The 21,017-nt window shown below is 43.2% G+C and overlaps 1 protein-coding gene and 2 long non-coding RNA genes across 16 annotated transcripts in view; 2 read left to right on the top strand and 1 right to left on the bottom strand.

Annotated features, from left to right (window-relative positions):
- Window positions 1–21,017, top strand: part of LOC126991228 (voltage-gated potassium channel subunit beta-2-like) — a 40,216-nt gene that overhangs the window by 5,011 nt on the left and 14,188 nt on the right. For 2 of the 9 annotated variants that reach the window (XM_050850016.1, XM_050850015.1), the window contains exons 1-2: window positions 13,592–14,948; window positions 15,298–15,351. The exons of 1 other annotated variant lie outside the window; for it this stretch is intronic. In XM_050850016.1, coding sequence (XP_050705973.1) covers window positions 14,749–14,948; window positions 15,298–15,351 — 254 coding nt within the window. In that variant the 5' untranslated portion in view covers window positions 13,592–14,748. Of the gene's footprint in view, window positions 1–7,571; window positions 7,630–8,024; window positions 8,115–13,589; window positions 14,949–15,297; window positions 15,352–21,017 lie in introns of those variants that run through there. 6 more of the 9 variants (XM_050850012.1, XM_050850013.1, XM_050850011.1 and 3 more) reach the window with 6 other exon arrangements.
- Window positions 8,738–11,173, bottom strand: LOC126991233 (uncharacterized). 3 transcript variants are annotated; one of them, XR_007745286.1, is made up of 3 exons: window positions 10,688–11,173; window positions 10,274–10,549; window positions 8,738–9,998 (listed from the first exon to the last, which is right to left on the bottom strand). It is a non-coding gene; the product is annotated as an uncharacterized LOC126991233 (long non-coding RNA). The 3 variants fall into 3 exon arrangements; XR_007745285.1 differs by having other exon boundaries at window positions 10,274–10,687; window positions 10,825–11,173; XR_007745287.1 differs by having other exon boundaries at window positions 10,825–11,173.
- On the top strand, window positions 16,621–20,971 carry LOC126991232 (uncharacterized). Of its 4 annotated transcripts, none has more exons than XR_007745284.1 (3): window positions 16,621–17,408; window positions 17,555–17,627; window positions 17,772–20,971. It is a non-coding gene; the product is annotated as an uncharacterized LOC126991232 (long non-coding RNA). The 4 variants fall into 4 exon arrangements; XR_007745283.1 differs by having other exon boundaries at window positions 17,555–17,711; window positions 17,785–20,971; XR_007745282.1 differs by having other exon boundaries at window positions 17,482–17,627.

Genomic DNA, 21,017 nt, shown 5'->3' with positions numbered 1-21,017 from the left:
CCCCAAAACTAGAGAACGTAGAAACAGGGACTTAGAGAAAACGAGGAAAGGCGGACTAATTTAAATCAATCACTTCAACATGCCCTCCCTCCGTAGGCATTGGAATTACAGTCACGCAACGGGTATATTTTTTGGCTCCAAGTGACGTCATCCCGCTGCCACGCCCCAAAACTAGAGAATGTAGAAACAGGAAACGCGCTGGGAAAGAAGGCGAGAACGTACATCCAGAACGCACACACGGCCCAAACTTTAGTCACCCCTGAACTGGCGGGTAGTCTTCTTTTGGCTCCAAGTGACGTCATCCCGCTGCCACGCCCCAAAACTAGAGAATGTAGAAACAGGGACTTAGAGAAAACGAGGAAAGGCGGACTAATTTAAATCAATCACTTCAACATGCCCTCCCTCCGTAGGCATTGGAATTACAGTCACGCAACGGGTATATTTTTTGGCTCCAAGTGACGTCATCCCGCTGTTCCGCCCCAAAACTGGAGAACGCAGAAACAGGGACTTAGAGAAAACGAGGAAAGGCGGACTAATTTAAATCAATCACTTCAACATGCCCTCCCTCCGTAGGCATTGGAATTACAGTCACGCAACGGGTATATTTTTTGGCTCCAAGTGACGTCATCCCGCTGCTACGCCCCAAAACTAGAGACCGTAGAAACAGGGACTTAGAGAAAACGAGGAAAGGCGGACTAATTTAAATCAATCACTTCAAGATGCCCTCCCTCCGTAGGCATTGGAATTACAGTCACGCAACGGGTATATTTTTTGGCTCCAAGTGACGTCATCCCGTAGCTCCGCCCCCAAAACCGCCTCCCGCGCGTACCGGTCGGAGGTTCGAAGCAGCTTGACTTGCCTTGGTATATATGGACTTAGAATATACACAGACTAACCCCCGCGGCGTCCATACCCAGCCGGTAATACCCTTGTGGTGGACCATATGCTTACTAATGCCTGACTAGGGTTTCTAATTGTTTTCTAGGTGTGATTAGCGGTTTCTTGTGGTTAAGTGACGGTTTCTAGCAATGCATTCACGCTTAGATTGGTTTCTGAGTGGGCGCCGAGGGTTTCTCTAACAAGATCGACGTGTTTTCTTGGGTTTCTAATTGTTTTCTAGGTGTGATTAGCGGTTTCTTGTGGTTAAGTGACGGTTTCTAGCAATGCATTCACGCTTAGATTGGTTTCTGAGTGGGCGACTATGGTTTCTCTAACAAGATCGACGTGTTTTCTTGGGTTTCTAATTGTTTTCTAGGTGTGATTTGGTTTCTAAGTGTCATGCGTGGTGTTTTAATAGGTTTTCTAGTGCTTTTTAACCTAGTGCTCAGGTTTCTATTGGTTTCTAAATGTCAGATGTGGTTTCTATAGTAAGTTTGACGTGTTTCTATGGTTTCTAAATATTATGCGTGGTTTTTTAATAGGTTTTCTAGTGCTTTTTAACCAAGTGCTCAGGTTTCTATTGGTTTCTAAATGTCAGATGTGGTTTCTATAGTAAGTTTGACGTGTTTTCTATGGTTTCTAAGTGTTGTGCGTGGTTTTTAATAGGTTTTCTAGTGCTTTTTAACCTAGTGCTCAGGTTTCTATTGGTTTCTAAATGTCAGATGTGGTTTCTATAGTAAGTTTGACGTGTTTTCTATGGTTTCTAAATATTATGCGTGGTTTTTTAATAGGTTTTCTAGTGCTTTTTAACCCAGGGCTCAGGTTTCTATTGGTTTCTAAATGTCAGATGTGGTTTCTATAACAAGTTGACGTGTTCTAATGGGTTTTTGAGTATTAATCATGGTTTTTAATCGGGTTTCTAGTGCTTTTTAACCAAGTGCTCAGGTTTCTATTGGTTTCTAAATGTCAGATGTGGTTTCTATAACAAGTTGACGTGTTTTGTTGGGTTTCTAAGTGTTATGCGTGGTTTTTAATAGGTTTTCTAGTGCTTTATAACCCAGTGCTAAGGTTTCTATTGGTTTCTAAATGTCAGAAGTGGTTTCTATAACAAGTTGACGTGTTCTAATGGGTTTTTGAGTATTAATCGTGGTTTTTAATCGGGTTTCTAGTGCTTTTTAACCAAGTGCTCAGGTTTCTATTGGTTTCTAAATGTCAGATGTGGTTTCTATAACAAGTTGACGTGTTTTGTTGGGTTTCTAAATATTATGCGTGGTTTTTTATAGGTTTTCTAGTGCTTTTTAACCTAGTGCTCAGGTTTCTATTGGTTTCTAAATGTCAGATGTGGTTTCTATAGTAAGTTTGACGTGTTTTCTTGGGTTTCTAAGTGTTGTGCGTGGTTTTTAATAGGTTTTCTAGTGCTTTATAACCCAGTGCTAAGGTTTCTATTGGTTTCTAAATATCAGATGTGGTTTCTATAGTAAGATTGCGTGTTTTCTTTGGTTTCTAAGTGTTATGCGTGGTTTTTAATAGGTTTTCTAGTGCTTTTTAACCAAGTGCTCAGGTTTCTATTGGTTTCTAAATGTCAGAAGTGGTTTCTATAACAAGTTGACGTGTTCTAATGGGTTTTTGAGTATTAATCGTGGTTTTTAATCGGGTTTCTAGTGCTTTTTAACCCAGTGCTCAGGTTTCTATTGGTTTCTAAATGTCAGATGTGGTTTCTATAACAAGTTGACGTGTTTTGTTGGGTTTCTAAGTGTTATGCGTGGTTTTTAATAGGTTTTCTAGTGCTTTATAACCCAGTGCTAAGGTTTCTATTGGTTTCTAAATGTCAGATGTGGTTTCTATAGTAAGATTGACGTGTTGCCCTTGTTTTCTAGCGCCTGAATTTGTTTTTTATTTGGTTTCTAGGTGTGTTTAATGGTTTCTTTCGGTTTCTAGGTGTGATTAATGCTTTTCTGGTGCAAATTTGTGTGTTTCTGTTGGTTTCTGAGTGTCTGTAACGGTTTCTAACAATAGTTTATGTGTTTCCCGTGTTCTATTGGTGAGATGTTTTGGTTTCTAAGTGTGAGTAATGGTTTCATCCGGTTTCTAAGTAGGTTTTCTAAGGCTTGCTTGACACACGCGGTTTCGAAACATGAGTTGAGTTCCTCTTGCATAAGGGATTGGGACAGCACGGGGATGAAAGAGTGGAGATGCTGGTTAACTCTTGCATAAGGGATTGGGACAGTACAGGGATGAGAGAGTGAAAGAAGGAGCATATTGTTGATGTATAGATCATTTGAGACGGGCGATTTTTTCCCGCGCGGCAGACGGTTTTTTCCCGCGCGGTTTATCCTATTGTGGATGTATGGATCACTTGAGACGGGCGATTTTTTCCCGCGCGGCAGACGGTTTTTTCCCGCGCGGTTTATCTTATTGTGGATGTATGGATCACTTGAGACGGGCGATTTTTTCCCGCGCGGCAGACGGTTTTTTCCCGCGCGTTTTCTAAGTGTGAACAATGGTTTCTAACGCAAAATTTCAGCTTCCGTTGGTTTCTAAGTGTGGCCCGACGGTTTCTAACAAGCTACAAGTGTTTTCCATGTTTTCTAATGAGCTATTTTGGTTTCTATTGGTTTCTAAGTGCTTTTTAAACGTAAATAGTGGTTTCTTTTGGTTTCTAAGTATGGCTAATGCTTTCAACGTGGTCCTATGGTTTTCTAATTCGTAAATAGCGGTTTCTTTTTGGTTTCTAAGTGTGGCTAATGCTTTGGACGTCTACCTAATTGGTTTCTAATTGTAAGTAGTGGTTTCTAAGTGTGATCAATGGTTTCTAATAATATTTTAACTGTGCGCCTACCGGTTTCTATCAAGATCTAAGCGTTCTTGGCGTTAGAAACCGCTCAGAAAATAGCGATTATCAGCTAGAAACCGTTTCATGTTCAGTAGAAACCGCTGGAAGTGCATAAAAAACACTCTATAGAAACCTAATTTTGACACCACGGTTGTGTTCTCTACATCTATACCCCAGCGGTTTCTAAAAGGCCATTACGTGTTTTCTTTGTTCTCTAATGAGTTGGTTCGGTCTCTAGAGCTCTCTTAGTGTGACAAAAGGTATCTATCGCTATATCTAAACTTCCGTTGGTTTCTAAATGTCCGCCCAACGGTTTCTACTAAGATATATGTGCTATCCCCGCGTTTTCTAATGACTGACCTTGGTTTCTAGAGGTTTTGAGATGTGGCCAATGCTTTTGTAAGTGTTCCTATTGGGTTTCTAATGGTTTCAAAAGGTTTCTAGCAATATACATGTGTTTTCTGTGTTCTCTAATACGTGATTTTGGTTTCTAGTGGTTTCTATTTCTGAGTAATGCTTTTTGTGTGCTTCTAATGGGTTTCTGAATGTGTCAAATGGTTTCTAGTAGTATATATGTGTTTTCTGTGTATTTTCTAATGAGTGATATTGGTTTCTAGTGGTTTCTATGTCTGAATAATGCTTTCCGTGTGCTTCCGATGGGTTTCTGAATGTCCCAAATGGTTTCTACTAATATATATGTGTGTTTTCTGTGTTCTCTAATACGTGATTTTGGTTTCTAGTGGTTTCTATGTCTGATTAATGCTTTATGTGTGCTTCCAATGGATTTTTGAATGCTCCAAATGGTTTCTACTAATATATATGTGTGTTTTCTGTGTTCTCTAATACGTGATTTTGGTTTCTAGTGGTTTCTATGTCTGATTAATGCTTTCCGTGTGCTTCCAATGGATTTTTGAATGTTCCAAATGGTTTCTAGCAATAAATGTGTGTTTTCTGTGTTATCTAATGAGTGACTGGTTTCTAAGTGGTTTCTAAGAGTAAGGGACATTAGTTAAGGTGTTTTCAATGGTAAGTATCGGTTTCTAAATGGTTTCTATGGGGTTTCTAATATCTGGTGAATGTATGAAGTGGTCTCTAGTGTTCTCTAACGGTCTCTAAGTTGGGTGGAGGTTGCGAAGTGTTGTTTTAATAGATGTAAATTTAATATATATATTTTGCTGGTTTTGGTTGAGTCTGCCCTAAAATTTAAAGGGACCAGACCGTTTTCTCTCTCTCTCTCTCTCTCTCTCTCTCTCTCTCTCTCTCTCTCTCTCTCTCTCTCTCTCTCTCTCTCTCTCTCTCTCTCTCTCTCTCTCTCTCTCTCTCTCTCTCTCTCTCTCTCTCTCTCTCTCTCTCTCTCTCTCTCTCTCTCTGTGTGTGTGTGTGTGTGTGTGTGTGTGTGTGTGTGTGTGTGTGTGTGTGTGTGTGTGTGTGTGTGTGTGTGTGTGTGTGTGTGTGTGTGTGTGTGTGTGTGTGTGTGTGTGTGTGTGTGTGTGTGTGTGTGTCTCTCTCTCTCTCTCTCTCTCTCTCTCTCTCTCTCTCTCTCTCTCTCTCTCTCTCTCTCTCTCTCTCTCTCTCTCTCTCTCTCTCTCTCTCTCTCTCTCTCTCTCTCTCTCTCTCTCTCTCTCTCTCTCTCTCTCTCTCTCTCTCTCTCTGTGTGTGTGTGTGTGTGTGTGTGTGTGTGTGTGTGTGTGTGTGTGTGTGTGTGTGTGTGTGTGTGTGTGTGTGTGTGTGTGTGTGTGTGTGTGTGTCTCTCTCTCTCTCTCTCTCTCTCTCTCTCTCTCTCTCTCTCTCTCTCTCTCTCTCTCTCTCTCTCTCTCTCTCTCTGTGTGTGTGTGTGTGTGTGTGTGTGTGTGTGTGTGTGTGTGTGTGTGTGTGTGTGTGTGTGTGTCTCTCTGTGTGTGTGTGTGTCTCTCTCTGTGTGTCTCTCTCTCTCTCTCTCTCTCTCTCTCTCTCTCTCTCTCTCTCTCTCTCTCTCTCTCTGTGTGTGTGTGTGTGTGTCTCTCTCTGTGTGTGTGTGTGTGTGTGTGTGTGTGTGTGTGTTTAGTATATAATAGTTATAATAATAGTAATAGTTGTAATAATAGTTTTAATAGTAAAGTTAATATATATATATATAACCAATGGACTTGAGTTTACATAGATAGTGACTGGATTTATATAGATTACATGGCCTCTTTTTCATAGATTAGAATATAAGTAATTTTTAATACAATTTCTCTCTCTCACTCTCTCTCTCTCTCTCTCTTTCTTTATATAGGTAGAGTTATTATGCTCTCTCTCTCTCTCTCTCTCTCTCTCTCTCTCTCTCTCTCTCTCTCTCTCTCTCTCTCTCTAGTAGCAGCGGTAGTAATAACAATAGTAGTAGTAGTAGTAGTAGTAGTAGTAGCAGTAAGTAGCATTTCTCCTACTCATTCCTACTACTACTTCTACTACTACTACTACTATAACTAACTCTACCGGCGCCGTTGCGAACAGAGAACAATCATCGTCAACATCAGGACCTCCGCAATGCAGCTCCTAGCAAAGCCTTCATTCTGGCAAGCTCCCAAACCTCCCTTAACGATATAGATACTCCCCTTACTAACCCCTTAAACGCCCCTCTCTGGTACGGTTAGTGGTACCAGACCCCCCCTCGTTTGGTACACTCTTGGTACACTCTTGGCAGGGGGGTAGGGGGTAGGGAAAGGGTGTTTGTGCGTGTGTGTGTGTACGTTAGGTTTTGGGAGCGGCCGATGTGTTGTGAAACGCTTCAAGTGTGTTTTGGATCAATAGAGTTGGTTGGGTCTCTCTCTCTCTCTCTCTCTCTCTCAGTGCCAAAGTCGTTGCCAAGATTATGAGGAAAAATGAGAGAGAGAGAGAGAGAGAGAGAGAGAGAGAGAGAGAGAGAGAGAGAGAGAGAGAGAGAGAGAGAGAGAGAGAGAGAGAGAAATTTAAAGAAAAGAAAGGAAATAAGAAAATAAAATGAAAGAGTGAAGATGCTGGTTAACTCTTGCATAAGGGATTGGGACAGTACAGGGATGAAAGAGTGAAGATGCTGGTTAACTCTTGCATAAGGGATTGGGACAGTACAGGGATGAAAGGGTGAAGATGCTGGTTATCTCTTGCATAAGGGATTGGGACAGTACAGGGATGAAAGAGTGAAGATGCTGGTTAACTCTTGCATAAGGGATTGGGACAGTACAGGGATGAAAGAGTGAAGATGCTGGTTAACTCTTGCATAAGGGATTGGGACAGTACAGGGATGAAAGAGTGAAGATGCTGGTTAACTCTTGCATAAGGGATTGGGACAGTACAGGTATGAAAGAGTGAAGATGCTGGTTAACTCTTGCATAAGGGATTGGGACAGTACAGGGATGAAAGAGTGAAGATGCTGGTTAACTCTTGCATAAGGGATTGGGACAGTACAGGGATGAAAGAGTGAATATGCTGGTTAACTCTTGCATAAGGGATTGGGACAGTACAGGGATGAAAGAGTGAAGATGCTGGTTAACTCTTGCATAAGGGATTGGGACAGCACAGGGATGAAAGAGTGAAAGAATCAGAGAGAGAGAGAGAGAGAGAGAGAGAGAGAGAGAGAGAGAGAGAGAGAAGAAGACCTATAACATATCCCAGTCCTGACACCAATGTATTTTTTTTTTAATTTCTGAATTATTATTATTATCATTGTTATTATTGGTAGTAGTAGTAGTAGTAGTAGTAGTAGTAGTAGTAGTAGTAGTAGTAGTAGTAGAAATAGTAGTCAGAGAGAGAGAGAGAGAGAGAGAGAGAGAGAGAGAGAGAGAGAGAGAGAGAGAGAGAGAGAGAGCGGCCCGTACGATATGTTTTCCCTAGTGCTCCGAGCAACGTCTGGCAACAGGGCTCAGTGTGTGTCGGACCGTCAGAGGGGGAGGTTGTGCGAAATGGACTCTCCGCGAAAGGTTACCTAAGAGCCTCGATAGTTCGCGGTCCAGAGTTGACTATCCGTGTTGTTGATGTTGTTGTTGTTGTTGTTGTAATAGTTGTGTTGTTGTTGTGAGGCTAGTGATAGTAATAGTAATGTTGATGGGATAGTTACTACACGCGACTACTACTACTACTAGGCCTACTACTACTACTACTACTACTACTACTACTACTACTACTACTACTACTACTACTACTACTACTACTACTACTACTACTACTACTACTACTACTACTACTACTACTATTACTACTACTACTACTACTACTACTACTACTATTACTACTACTACTACTACTACTACTACTACTACTACTACTACCACTACCACCACAACCCTAGTTCATGTGCACCCCAGAAAACAGTCATATGTGTACGCATTCTTGAAACGCACACACACACAGTCACATATGTGCGTTCGTGTGTGCGTGTGTACGACGAGCCTGTATAAGTGTGTAGGTATGTATGTACGTAGGTCTGTGTCTGTTTTGTGCTACACGTACATGGCTGTGTGCGTGTGTGTGCGTGTGTGTGTGTGTGTGTGTGTGTGTGTGTGTGTGTGTGTGTGTGTGTGTGTGTGTGCTAATTATTTTTGTTATTTTCTTTTTCTTTCATTTTTCTTAATTTTCTTCTTTTTTCTGATATTTTTTTCGCATTTTTCGACATTTTAATTTTTTTCAGATTTTTTGACATTTTTTGACATTTTTTACTCATTTCTTGACATTTTTTCTCATTTTTCGACATTTTATTTTTTTTCTCATTTTCCATTTTTTTCTCATTTTTCGACATTTTATTTTTTTACGTTTTTTGTAATATTTTTCTCATTCTTTGACATTTTTTCTCATTTTTCGACATTTTTTCTCATTTTCGACATTTTTTCTCATATTTCGACATTTTTTCTCATTTTTCGACATTTTTTCTCATTTTTCGACATTTTTTCTCATTTTTGGACATTTTTCTCATTTTTCGACATTTTTTCTCATTTTTCGACATTTTTCTCATTTTTCGACATTTTTTCTCATTTTTCGACATTTTTTTCTCATTTTTCGACATTTTTTCTCATTTTTCGACATTTTTTCTCATTTTTCGACATTTTTTGACATTTTTCGACATTTTTCACACACATTTTTTTTTTAATATTTTCGAACGATAACTTAACTATTTTTTGAACTATTTCCTACTATTATGTTTGTACTATCAATACTATTTTCCTATTTTTTTCCTATTAATTTTCCTATTTTTCGTTCGTCTGTTCCGTTCGCTCCATGTCGCTAGTCTGAAAATAGTCGACCATTCGCCTAAATAGTCACTAGCCAGGCTTTCTCCGTGTGGCAGCTTCCCTTACTTAAGAATAGTCAGAATAGTACCGAAAATAGTACCCACAATAGTGCCTCGCTCGGTACTATCCGCTTCCTCTGTGTTGCTTTGGCGCGGAAAGGATAGTCTAGGATAGTCCACGGATAGTCTGTCTGTGTGATCTGGCTTCGCTTCTGTGACTATTCCGCGACTATCTGTGCGCTGATAGTTATGATAGTACTCGTGGCAGGCTTTATGTGTGTGTGTTCGTGTGTTGGTTTTGTGGCTTGGGGGATAGTCGAGGGATAGTCAGCGCTTCGCGGGGATAGTTTAGTGACGGTTTGCCTACGGAGATTTTGCACGAGTACCCTGGGAAAGGCCGGCCTGCTTGAGTACCCTGGGAAAGGCCGCCCCCAATACCTGTACCTATGTATATAAGATTGAGTACCCTGGGAAAGGCCGCGCCCACTCCCTTTACTTATGTCTGCATATAGAATCGACCCCGACCTGAAGCATGAGTACCCTGGGAAAGGCCGGTCTGCTTGAGTACCCTAGGAAAGGCCGCGCCCAAAACCATCAGCTGTTTATATAATAGGAGCGACGGTCTACTCGAATACCCTGGGAAAGGCCGCGCCATCTACCATTACAACTTTCTGTGTGGGAATGACCCGAGCGTGCCCGTCCCTCCTGACCCTGACCTTGATACCCATTAGCCAGAACACACCCGCTGACCTTTGCCAAGTCCCTCACGTCTCTGTCGATGACGGTGACCTTAGGATTGCTTAGCCAGGATACGCCGATTAGTCCCTCTGTCACAGCAAGGATACCCTCCCATCACAAGCCCAGGACCCTCCACGCTGTATCCCCCGGCAATCTTTCCCTGACCAGCGTTCAATGTCTTCCTATGACCTTCCAGAAAACCCCTGCTCGCCTCCTGTTCCCACCATGAAACACAGCAAGGATACCCTCCCATCACAAGCCTAGGACTCTCCACGCTGTATCCCCCGGCAATGATTCCCTGACCAGCGTTCAATGTCTTCCTATGACCTTCCAGAAAACGCCTGCTCGCCTCCTGTTCCCACCATCAGACACAGCAAGGATACCCTCCCATCACAAGCCTAGGACTCTCCACGCTGTATCCCCCGGCAATGACTCCCTGACCAGCGTTCAATCTCTTCCTATGACCGTCCAGAAACGCCTGCTCGCCTCCTGTTCCCACCATCAGACACAGCAAGGATACCCTCCCATCACAAGCCTAGGACTCTCCACGTTGTATCCCCCGGCAATGACTCCCTGACCAGCGTTCAATCTCTTCCTACGACCGTCCAGAAAACGCCTGCTCGCCTCCTGTTCCCACCATGAAACACAGCAAGGATACCCTCCCATCACAAGCCTAGGACTCTCCACGCTGTATCCCCGGGCAATCTTACCCTGACCAGCGTTCAATGTCTTCCTATGACCTTCCAGAAAACGCCTGCTCGCCTCCTGTTCCCACCATGAAACACAGCAAGGATACCCTCCCATCACAAGCCTAGGACTCTCCACGCTGTATCCCCCGGCAATGATTCCCTGACCAGCGTTCAATGTCTTCCTATGACCTTCCAGAAAACGCCTGCTAGCCTCCTGTTCCCACCAATAGACACAGCAAGGATACCCTCCCATCACAAGCCTAGGACTCTCCACGCTGTATCCCCCGGCAATGACTCCCTGACCAGCGTTCAATGTCTTCCTATGACCTTCCAGAAAACGCCTGCTCGCCTCCTGTTCCCACCAATAGACACAGCAAGGATACCCTCCCATCACAAGCCTAGGACTCTCCACGCTGTATCCCTCGACAATCTTCCCTGACCAGCGTTCAATGTCTTCCTATGACCGTCCAGAAAACGCCTGCTCGCCTCCTGTTCCCACCATCAGACACAGCAAGGATACCCTCCCATCACAAGCCTAGGACTCTCCACGCTGTATCCCCGGGCAATCTTTCCCTGACCAGCGTTCAATGTCTTCCTATGACCGTCCAGAAAACGCCTGCTAGCCTCCTGTTCCCACCATCAGACACAGCAAGGATACCCTCCCATCACAAGCCCAGGACTCTCCACGCTGAATCCCCGGGCAATCTTTCCCTGACCAGCGTTCAATGTCTTCCTATGACCTTCCAGAAAACGCCTGATAGCCTCCTGTTCCCATCATCAGACACAGCAAGGATACCCTCCCATCACAAGCTACTACTACTACTACTACTACTACTACTACTACTACTACTACTACTACCACACACACATACACACAGGCCGTTCCCGGGTACTCCTAGAGGCAACATATACTGCGCGTGACCTCAGTGCGTTTCTCCGTCTCATACTTGGATTCGAACTGATGTCCACGGTTTTGGTAGGCCGCCGCGCTGACCACTGCACCACGGAGCCGAGAGATAGGCAGAATAGTCAGGAAATAGTCACAGAGTAATAAAAATAATAATAATGATAAAAATAATGAGAGAGAGAGAGAGAGAGAGAGAGAGAGAGAGAGAGAGAGAGAGAGAGAGAGAGAGACACACACACAGATAGTCAGATTAAAACATTATCCTATTACTATTATTATTACTATTATTAAAAACAACAACAACAGCACTACTACTACTACTACTACTACTACTACTACTACTACTACTACTACTACTACTACTACAACAACAACAATAATAATAATAACAATAATAATAATAATAATAATAATAATAATAATAATAATAATAATAATAATAATAATAATAATAATAATAATAGTAATAGACCGGTGTGTGTTCGTTTGTTGGTTAGTCCGACTGTTTGAAAAAATATATATTTGGAAATTTAAAAAAAAACTAGAAAAAGATTTAAAATATATTAAAAGAAAACAAAAACCTGTGACCTGCTTTTTTTCATTTTCGGGGAAAGTTTATTTTTTGGTTATTTTTTTGAGAATTTGAAAACTTTAAAAATACATGTTTGATTATTTTTTTTTTTTGTTTTTTTTAGACTTTCCGAAAACAGTTTGGTAAAAGAAAGTTTGAGTTCATTTTAAAGCTTTATTGGGGGTTTAATTTTTGGTATTTTTCGAAAGTTTGAGATTTTGACGGAAAAAGCTTCAAAAACGTAAAAAGTTTTAAAGTTTTTTTTTTAGAATTTCCGAAAAGTTTGGTAAAAGAAAGTTTGAGTTCATTTTAAAGCTTTTTTGGGGGGGTTATTTTTTGTACTTTTCCAAAGTTTCATATTTTGACGTAAAAAGCTTCAAAAAACGTATAAAGTTTCAAAGTTTTTTTTTAGAATTTCCGAAAAGTTTGTTAAAATAAAGTTTGAGTTCATTTTAAAGCTTTTTGGGGGGAGTTTATTTTTTTGGTATTTTTCCAAAGTTTAATATTTTGACGTAAAAAAGTTTCAGGTTACAATTTTTTTTCTCTGAGAGTTTGAAAAAAAAAACTTATATTACAAAAGGAAAGTTTGAGTTCATTTTCAAGATATTTTGGGTTCGATTTTTTGTATTATTCGAAAGTTTGAGATTTTGACGTAAGAGTTTTCTCAAGTTTCAAGTTTTTTCTCTAAGAATTTGTAAAAAGAATATACAAAAAATGAGCTTTTTTTTTTATTCCAGAAAATTTTGGGAATATTAATAAAAATCTAATGATTGACCTTTTTTTTAAGATAGAAAAAAGTTTGAACGAAAAATAAAAGTTTGAAGAAGAAAATTTTCGAGAAAGTTTGAATAGAAGTAAAGTCGTGAAGAAAATTTTCGAGAAAGTTTGAACAGAAATATTTGACTAGAAAATTTTCGAGAAACTTTGAATAGAAGAAAAGTCGTGGAGAAAATTTTCGAGAAAGTTTGAATAGAAATATTTGACTAGAAAATTTTCGAGAAACTTTGAATAGAAGAGTCCTGGTGAAATTTTTCGAGAAAGTTTGAAGAGAAAAGTTTGACTAGAAATTTTTCGAGAAAGTTTGAAAAAAAGAAAAAATATAGTTTGGAGCAGAAAAAAAGGAGAATATTAGAAACTTTTTTGTAGCTTGTTGAGAAAAAAATACAGTAGAAAAAAAAAGGAAAAGTTTGCTTAGAAAATTTTCGAGGCTGAAAGTTTGAAAAGATAAAAAGTTTGAAGGAAAAAAGTAGAGTTAGCAATTTTTTTGTAGTTTGACCAAAAAAATATAAAAAAAAAACTTTAAAAAAATAATTAAAGAAAAGAAGAAATTTTTCGAGAAAGTTTGAAAAAATAAATTGAAAGTTTGCCCGAAAATTTGAAAGAGGAAGAAAAAGAAGAAGAAGAAGAGGAGGAAGAAGAAGAAGAAGAAGAGGAAGAAGAAGCAGGAACAAGCAGAGGAGGGCTAGAAGAGGAGGAGGAGGAGGAGGAGGAGGAGGAGGAAGAAGCGAAAGAAGAGGAGGAGGAGGAGGAGGAGGAGTAAGCGGAACAGACACACACACACACACACACACACACACACACACACACACACACACACACACACACACACACAAAGACTAGCCCCCCCAAAAAAATAGCCCACTGGAGTTTAGGATAGTTGAAAAAGTAGCCCCCAAAAAGTAGCCCCCAAAAAGTAGCCCCCCAAAATAGTAGCCCCCCAAAATAGTAGCCCCCAAATATAGTAGCCCCCCAAAATAGTAGCCCCCCAAAATAGTAGCCCCCCAAAAAAGTAGCCCAAGGGAAATTTTCAAAGTCTACTCCCCCAAAAAAATTTCGTTTCACCCCAAAAATTTGAAAAGTTTGACCCAAAATTTCGAAAAAAAACTAAAATTTCCAGCGCGCTAACATTTAAAAATAGCCCCATTGACGCGGAAAATAGCCCAGTTATAGTTAAAAATAGCCCCAAAACGTTGAAAATAGCCCAGCATATCTTCAGGCAGTCCCTTAAGATAGCCCAAGGAGCCTTAGGTAGTCTTTTAATAGCCCACCCAGGCCCCGAAAATAGCCCAGAGGTAGCCTAGATTATCCTTAAAATAGCCCATAGTTAAAACAGACCACGGAAAGGAGCAGAAAGTAGCCCCTAATAGCCCAAGGTTGTCTTAATAAGTTTCGGGTGGTTTATAAGTAGCCCAAACATAGCCTTAGGGTCTGAAAAAGTAGCCCAATCGTGAAATATAGCCCCAAAAGACGAAAAAGTAGCCCCAGATAGCCCCGTTAGTCCCAGGTTGTCTTAATAAGTTTCGGGTGGTCTTAAAGTAGCCCAATAATAGCCTTAGGGTCTGAAGAAGTAGCCCAATCGTAAAATATAGCCCAAAACCAGCCTTGGATAGTCCAGGATAGTCTGTCGATACTGTTAAGTAGCCCCGTGTTGCTACCTCAAACCGCCTCAAAAAACGCCGAAAATAGCCCAAAAATAGCCCAAAAAAATAGCCCCAAAGAAGCCCAAAATAGCCCCAAAATACCCCCCAAAAAATACCTTAATCAGCCTTAAAAAACGCGGAAAATAGCCCAAAAATAGCCCAAATTGGTCTCAGATAGTCCCAGATAGTCTTGGATAGTCTTACACAGCGGAGAATAGTCGAGGATAGTCCCACGACATAACATCCCAGACTAGACTAGCCCCCAGGTATAAGATAGTCGCATTCAGATAGTCAGTCAGATAGCCCCATTCTGATAGTCAGTCAGATAGTCCCATTGAGATAGTCAGTCAGATAGTCCCATTCAGATAGTCAGTCAGATAGTCCCATTCAGATAGTCAGTCAAATAGTCCCATTCAGATAGTCAGTCAGACAGTCCCATTCAGATAGTCAGTCAGATAGTCCCATTGAGATAGTCAGATAGTCCGTCATCATGGAAAGTCTAGGCTACCAGGAGTGTGAGACGCGTAGCACCCTCCTCTATGACACGGGTAGTAGCGAGCGGATAGTCTTAACGGCACTTACTACTACTACTACTACCACTACTACTACTACTACTACTACTACTACTACGGCTACTACAACTACTACTGCCGGTTCTGCTACGTTTGATGCAGAGCCCAATTTGTATAGGTAAAGATTGTGGTTGGGAGAGAGAGAGAGAGAGAGAGAGAGAGAGAGAGAGAGAGAGAGAGAGTATGTACGTGTATTGATCCAGTTAAATTCTTTGCGTGTGTGTGTGTGTGTGTGTGTGTGTGTGTGTGTGTGTTGAAAGTATGTGAGCGCTCTCTCTCTCTCTCTCTCTCTCTCTCTCTCTCTCTCTCTCTCTCTCTCTCTCTCTCTCTCTCTCTCTCTCTCTCTCTCTCTCATTGACTGATATGTTTTTTTTCTCTCCCAAACTTTTTCGTTCTTTCATCTCTCTCTCTCTCTCTCTCTCTCTCTCTCTCTCTCTCTCTCTCTCTCTCTCTCTCTCTCTCTCTAGAGCGAGGGCGCCATTTTCTTCCATTAGCGAAGACGAGCTACGCCATTTTGAACAGTTAAGGACTCGCTCAATCCCCCCCCCCCCCCACCTCTCCCTCGCTCTAATTCCCTCGCTCTAATCTCTCGTTCAAACAACCTTGCTTTAATTCTCTCCCTCGTCCTAATCTCTCGTTCAAACAGCCTGGCTTTAATTCTCTCCCTCGCTCTAATCTCTCGTTCTAATCCCTCGCTCTGTTCCCCCTGGGTGTGTTCACGGGGGCGCGATGCTATGGGCGCGATGTACGCTATGCCGCGACGCGATTTTGATTTGGTTGTGTTCGCTTCCGTGCGGGCGACAAAAAGTTTGGAAAGTTTCGTTTAGTCGGCGCAACATCTGTGGTCATATGCCGGAGAGAGACAGGCAAGGAAAGTTTTGTTTAGTGGGCAGCGCAACATCTGTGGTCATATGCCGGAGAGAGACAGGCAAGGAAAGTTTTGTTTAGTGGGCAGCGCAACATCTGTGGTCATGTGCCGGAGAGAGGCAGGCAAGGAAAGTTTTGTTTAGTGGGCAGCGCAACATCTGTGGTCATGTGCCGGAGAGAGACAGAAGGGGAAGGAATTATAGGAGAAGGGAACGGACCCCAGGAGACGGGACACAACATCTGTGGTCATATGCCGGAGAGAGACAGAAGGGGAAGGAATTATAGGAGAAGGGAACAGACCCCAGGAGACGGGACACAACATCTGTGGTCATGTGCCGGAGAGAGACAGAAGGGAAGGAATTATAGGAGAAGGGAACAGACCCCAGGAGACGGGACACAACATCTGTGGTCATGTGCCGGAGAGAGACAGAAGGGGAAGGAATTATAGGAGAAGGGAACAGACCCCAGGAGACACACAACATCTGTGGTCATGTGCCGGAGAGAGACGGAAGGAAGGAATTATAGGAGAAGGGAACAGACCCCAGGAGACGGGACACAACATCTGTGGTCATGTGCCGGAGAGAGACAGAAGGGGAAGGAATTATAGGAGAAGGGAACAGACCCCAGGAGACGGGACACAACATCTGTGGTCATGTGCCGGAGAGAGACGGAAGGGGAAGGAATTATAGGAGAAGGGAACAGACCCCAGGAGACGGGACACAACATCTGTGGTCATGTGCCGGAGAGAGACAGAAGGGGAAGGAATTATAGGAGAAGGAACAGACCCCAGGAGACAGGACACAACATCTGTGGTCATGTGCCGAGAGAGACAGAAGGAAGGAATTATAGGAGAAGGAACAGACCCCAGGAGACAGGACACAACATCTGTGGTCATGTGCCGGAGAGAGACAGAAGGAAGGAATTATAGGAGAAGGGAACAGACCCCAGGAGACGGGACACAACATCTGTGGTCATGTGCCGGAGAGAGACGGAAGGGGAAGGAATTATAGGAGAAGGGAACAGACCCCAGGAGACGGGACACAACATCTGTGGTCATGTGCCGGAGAGAGACAGAAGGGGAAGGAATTATAGGAGAAGGGAACAGACCCCAGGAGACGGGACACAACCCCTGATTAATACCTGGTACACTGCTGGGTGGACAGGGGCAGCGTAGGGTACCGGAAAAGCCGCCCAAATTTTTCCACTCCTCCCTTGAATCGCACTCGGGCTCTCTCGATTGTGAGCCGAGTGTGCTAACCACTGCACCACGAAGCCCCGGTGTTCAGGCGAGGCGAAGTAGGAGTTTGTTAGACTGTGGGAAAGATTACGAGTGTTCTTAGAGTTTGAGGAAGAAATAGGAGTTTGTTAGACTGTGGGAAAGGTTACGAGCGTTCTAAGAGTTTTTACGGAGGAGTGCATGACGTGTGTGCCAGCCTGTTGCATGGGGGCCGACGTGAATTGGCAAGGCCCATAGTGCCCCCATTTTGAAGGGACAACACGCTATGTGCCTGCCAGTAGGGCCAGGGTGCCAACATCCCGCCACGCCGAGCCAACACGTGGAGTTCAGGCAGGCACCGTTAACAGGGCCCCGACACTAAGGGCCACCAATCACTTTGTTTTGATCGAAAAGACTTAAGGGTACCCAAAAGAGCTTCTATCGGTTCCAAATCTGGCACCAACACAAATAACGGTACCAAAATCAGACTTATACGTACCCAAAACAGCTTCTATCGGTTCCAAATCTGGTACCAACACAAATAACGGTACCAAATTCAGACTTATAGGTACCCAAAACAGGTTCTATCGGTTCCAAATCTGGCGCCAACACAAATAACGGTACCAAATTCAGACTTATAGGTACCCAAAACAGGTTCTATCGGTTCCAAATCTGGCGCCAACACAAATAACGGTACCAAAATCAGACTTATAGGTACCCAAAACAGCTTCTATCGGTTCCAAATCTGGCGCCAACACAAATAGCGGTACCAAAATGACTTATAGGAACCCAAAACAGGTTCTATCGTTTCCAAATCTGGCACCAACACAAATAACGGTACCAAATTCAGACTTACAGGTACCCAAAACAGGTTCTATCGGTTCCAAATCTGGCACCAACACAAATAACGGTACCAAAATCAGACTTATAGGTACCCAAAACAGGTTCTATCGGTTCCAAATCTGGTACCAACACAAATAACGGTACCAAAATCAGACTTATAGGTACCCAAAACAGGTTCTATCGGTTCCAAATCTGGCACCAACACAAATAACGGTACCAAATTCAGACTTATAGGTACCCAAAACAGGTTCTATCGGTTCCAAATCTGGCGCCAACACAAATAACGGTACCAAAATCAGACTTATAGGTACCCAAAACAGCTTCTATCGGTTCCAAATCTGGCACCAACACAAATAACGGTACCAAAATGACTTATAGGTACCCAAAACAGCTTCTATCGGTTCCAAATCTGGCACCAACACAAATAACGGTACCAAAATCAGACTTATAGGTGTGTGTGTGTGTGTGTGTGTGTGTGTGTGTGTGTGGGAGGGGCAGCACTCACACGTACCCTGGCGGACATACCCCCAGTGTCAGACCCGCCCCCATCATGCCCCGTACCACCGCCCCGCCGCGCCGTGAGCTACCCAGAATTCTATCTATATGACTCCCTCGCTCTTCCCTTCGCTATAATCAAATTGTTATACCTCGCTCGCACAAATTATCTCTCTCGCTCTAATTCTCTCCCCCTCTCTCTCTCTCTCTCTCTCTCCCCGTGGTGGTCATCGGCGGCGGTGGTAATGGTGTCGATCAATCCCCTCGACCAAGTGTTCGGGATTAAGGAGCGCACCTACACCCGCTAATTAACGTTCATTACCGCCGGCCCCGCGTGATAAGGGCCGACGGGGGGGGCGGGGAGGCCAGCTTCGACCCCTCCCCTTCCCCCACCCACCCACCTCTACCCCCACCCCCGACCTGTCTTCTGCCGGGGGGTACAAGGCCGGCACGCAAGAGGAAGGGTCTCTCGCCCAAGAAACACATATTGGATACCGCGTTCACAGGAGTTTGGGTCATTTCCAGGGAGAGTTTAACGACCCTGGTGATAGTTTGACCCTTCTTCCGTACCCTGAACGTGGAACAAAGACTCTATCCTCTCCTGCCTTTAAGAATACCCTCCCAAAGAAACACATCTTGGATACCGCGTTCACAGGAGTTTGGGTCATTTCCAGGGACAGTTTAACGACCCTGGTGATAGTTTGACCCTTCTTCCGTACCCTGAACGTGGAACAAAGACTCTATCCTCTCCTGCCTTTCAGAATACCCTCCCAAGGAAACACATCTTGGATACCGTGTTCACAGGAGTTTGGGTCATTTCCAGGGAGAGTTTAACGACCCTAGCGATAGTTTGACCCTTCGTCTGTACCCTGAACGTGGAACAAAAACTCAATCCTCTCCCGTCTTTAAGAATACCCTCCCAAGGAAACACATCTTGGATACCGCGTTCACAGGAGTTTGGGTCATTTCCAGGGAGAGTTTAACGACCCTGGTGATAGTTTGACCCTTCTTCCGTACCCTGAACGTGGAACAAAGACTCTATCCTCTCCTGCCTTTCAGAATACCCTTCCAAGGAAACACATCTTGGATACCTTGTTCGCTGGAGTTTGGGTCATTTCCAGGGAGAGTTTAACGACCCTAGCGATAGTTTGACCCTTCCTCTGTACCCTGAACGCGAGACAGAACTCAAGGACCCTCACTGACCACTAAAAACTGATTCTGGTACCCTTAAGCTAGATTATCGGTACCGCTTTTTGTATTGGTACCAGATTTGGGACCACTAGAAGCTGTTTTTGGTACCCTTACGCTAGATTATCGGTACCGCTTTTTGTATTGGTACCAGATTTGGGACCACTAGATGTTTTTGGTACCCTTAAGCTCGCTTCTCGGTACCGCATTTTGTATTGGTACCAGATTTGGGACCACTAGATGTTTTTGGTACCCTTAAGCTCGTTTCTCGGTACCGCATTTTGTATTGGTACCAGATTTGGGACCACTAAAAGCTGATTCTGGTACCCTTAAGCTCGTTTCTCGGTACCGCATTTTGTATTGGTACCAGATTTGGGACCACTAGAAGCTGTTTTTGGTACCCTTACGCTACATTATCGGTACCGCTTTTTGTATTGGTACCAGATTTGGGACCACTAGAAGCTGTTTTTGGTACCCTTACGCTACATTATCGGTACCGCTTTTTGTATTGGTACCAGATTTAGGACCACAAGAAGCTGTTTTTGGTACCCTTACGCTAGATTATCGGTACCGCATTTTGTATTGGTACCAGATTTGGGACCACTAGAAGCTGTTTTTGGTACCCTTACGCTAGATTCTCGGTACCGCATTTTGTATTGGTACCAGATTTGGGACCATTAAAAGCTGATTCTGGTACCCTTAAGCTCGTTTCTCGGTACCGCATTTTGTATTGGTACCAGATTTGGGACCATTAAAAGCTGATTCTGGTACCCTTAAGCTCGTTTCTCGGTACCGCATTTTGTATTGGTACCAGATTTGGGACCACTAGAAGCTGGTTTTGGTACCCTTAAGCTCGTTTCTCGGTACCGCTTTTTGTATTGGTACCAGATTTGGGACCATTAGAAGCTGTTTTGGGTACCCTTAAGCTCGTTTCTCGGTACCGCATTTTGTATTGGTACCAGATTTGGGACCACTAGAAGCTGATTTTGGTACCCTTAAGCTCGTTTCTCGGTACCGCATTTTGTATTGGTACCAGATTTTGGACCACTAGAAGCTGTTTTTGGTACCCTTACGCTCGTTTCTCGGTACCGCTTTACCGGCACCAAAATTGACCTGACGGCGCCACTATAAATACTTGCCCGCGCCATATAACGGATTGGGGCCATACCACGTCGACGACCACCGATCTCTCTCTCTCTCTCTAATTCTTTCCCTCGCTCTAATTCTCTCTCTCTCGCTCTAATTCCCTCGCTCTAATATATTTTGGGGATTTTTTTTTGTCCTCGCTTTATTTTTTGTGTGGTTTAGAGTGTCTCTCTCTCTCTCTCTCTCTCTCTCTCTCTCTCTCTCTCTCTCTCTCTCTCTCTCTCTCTCTCTCTCTCTCTCTCTCTCTCTCTCTCTCTCTCTCTCTCTCTCTCATTTTTTGTGAGGAATATGATTCGCCCTATTTCTATATCTCTCTCTCTCTCTCTCTCTCTCTCTCTCTCTCTCTCTCTCTCTCTCTCTCTCTCTCTCTCTCTCTCTCTCTCTAATCGCATGATGCATGGGAGCATGAAAAATTAGTATTAATGTTATTAT

This window comes from Eriocheir sinensis, unplaced genomic scaffold, assembly GCF_024679095.1.
Source record: "Eriocheir sinensis breed Jianghai 21 unplaced genomic scaffold, ASM2467909v1 Scaffold252, whole genome shotgun sequence".
In the NCBI taxonomy this organism is placed as follows: Eukaryota; Metazoa; Arthropoda; class Malacostraca; order Decapoda; family Varunidae; genus Eriocheir; species Eriocheir sinensis.
The sequence above is the reverse complement of the archived record's forward strand: the minus strand, read 5'-3'. Positions and strand labels throughout refer to the sequence as shown.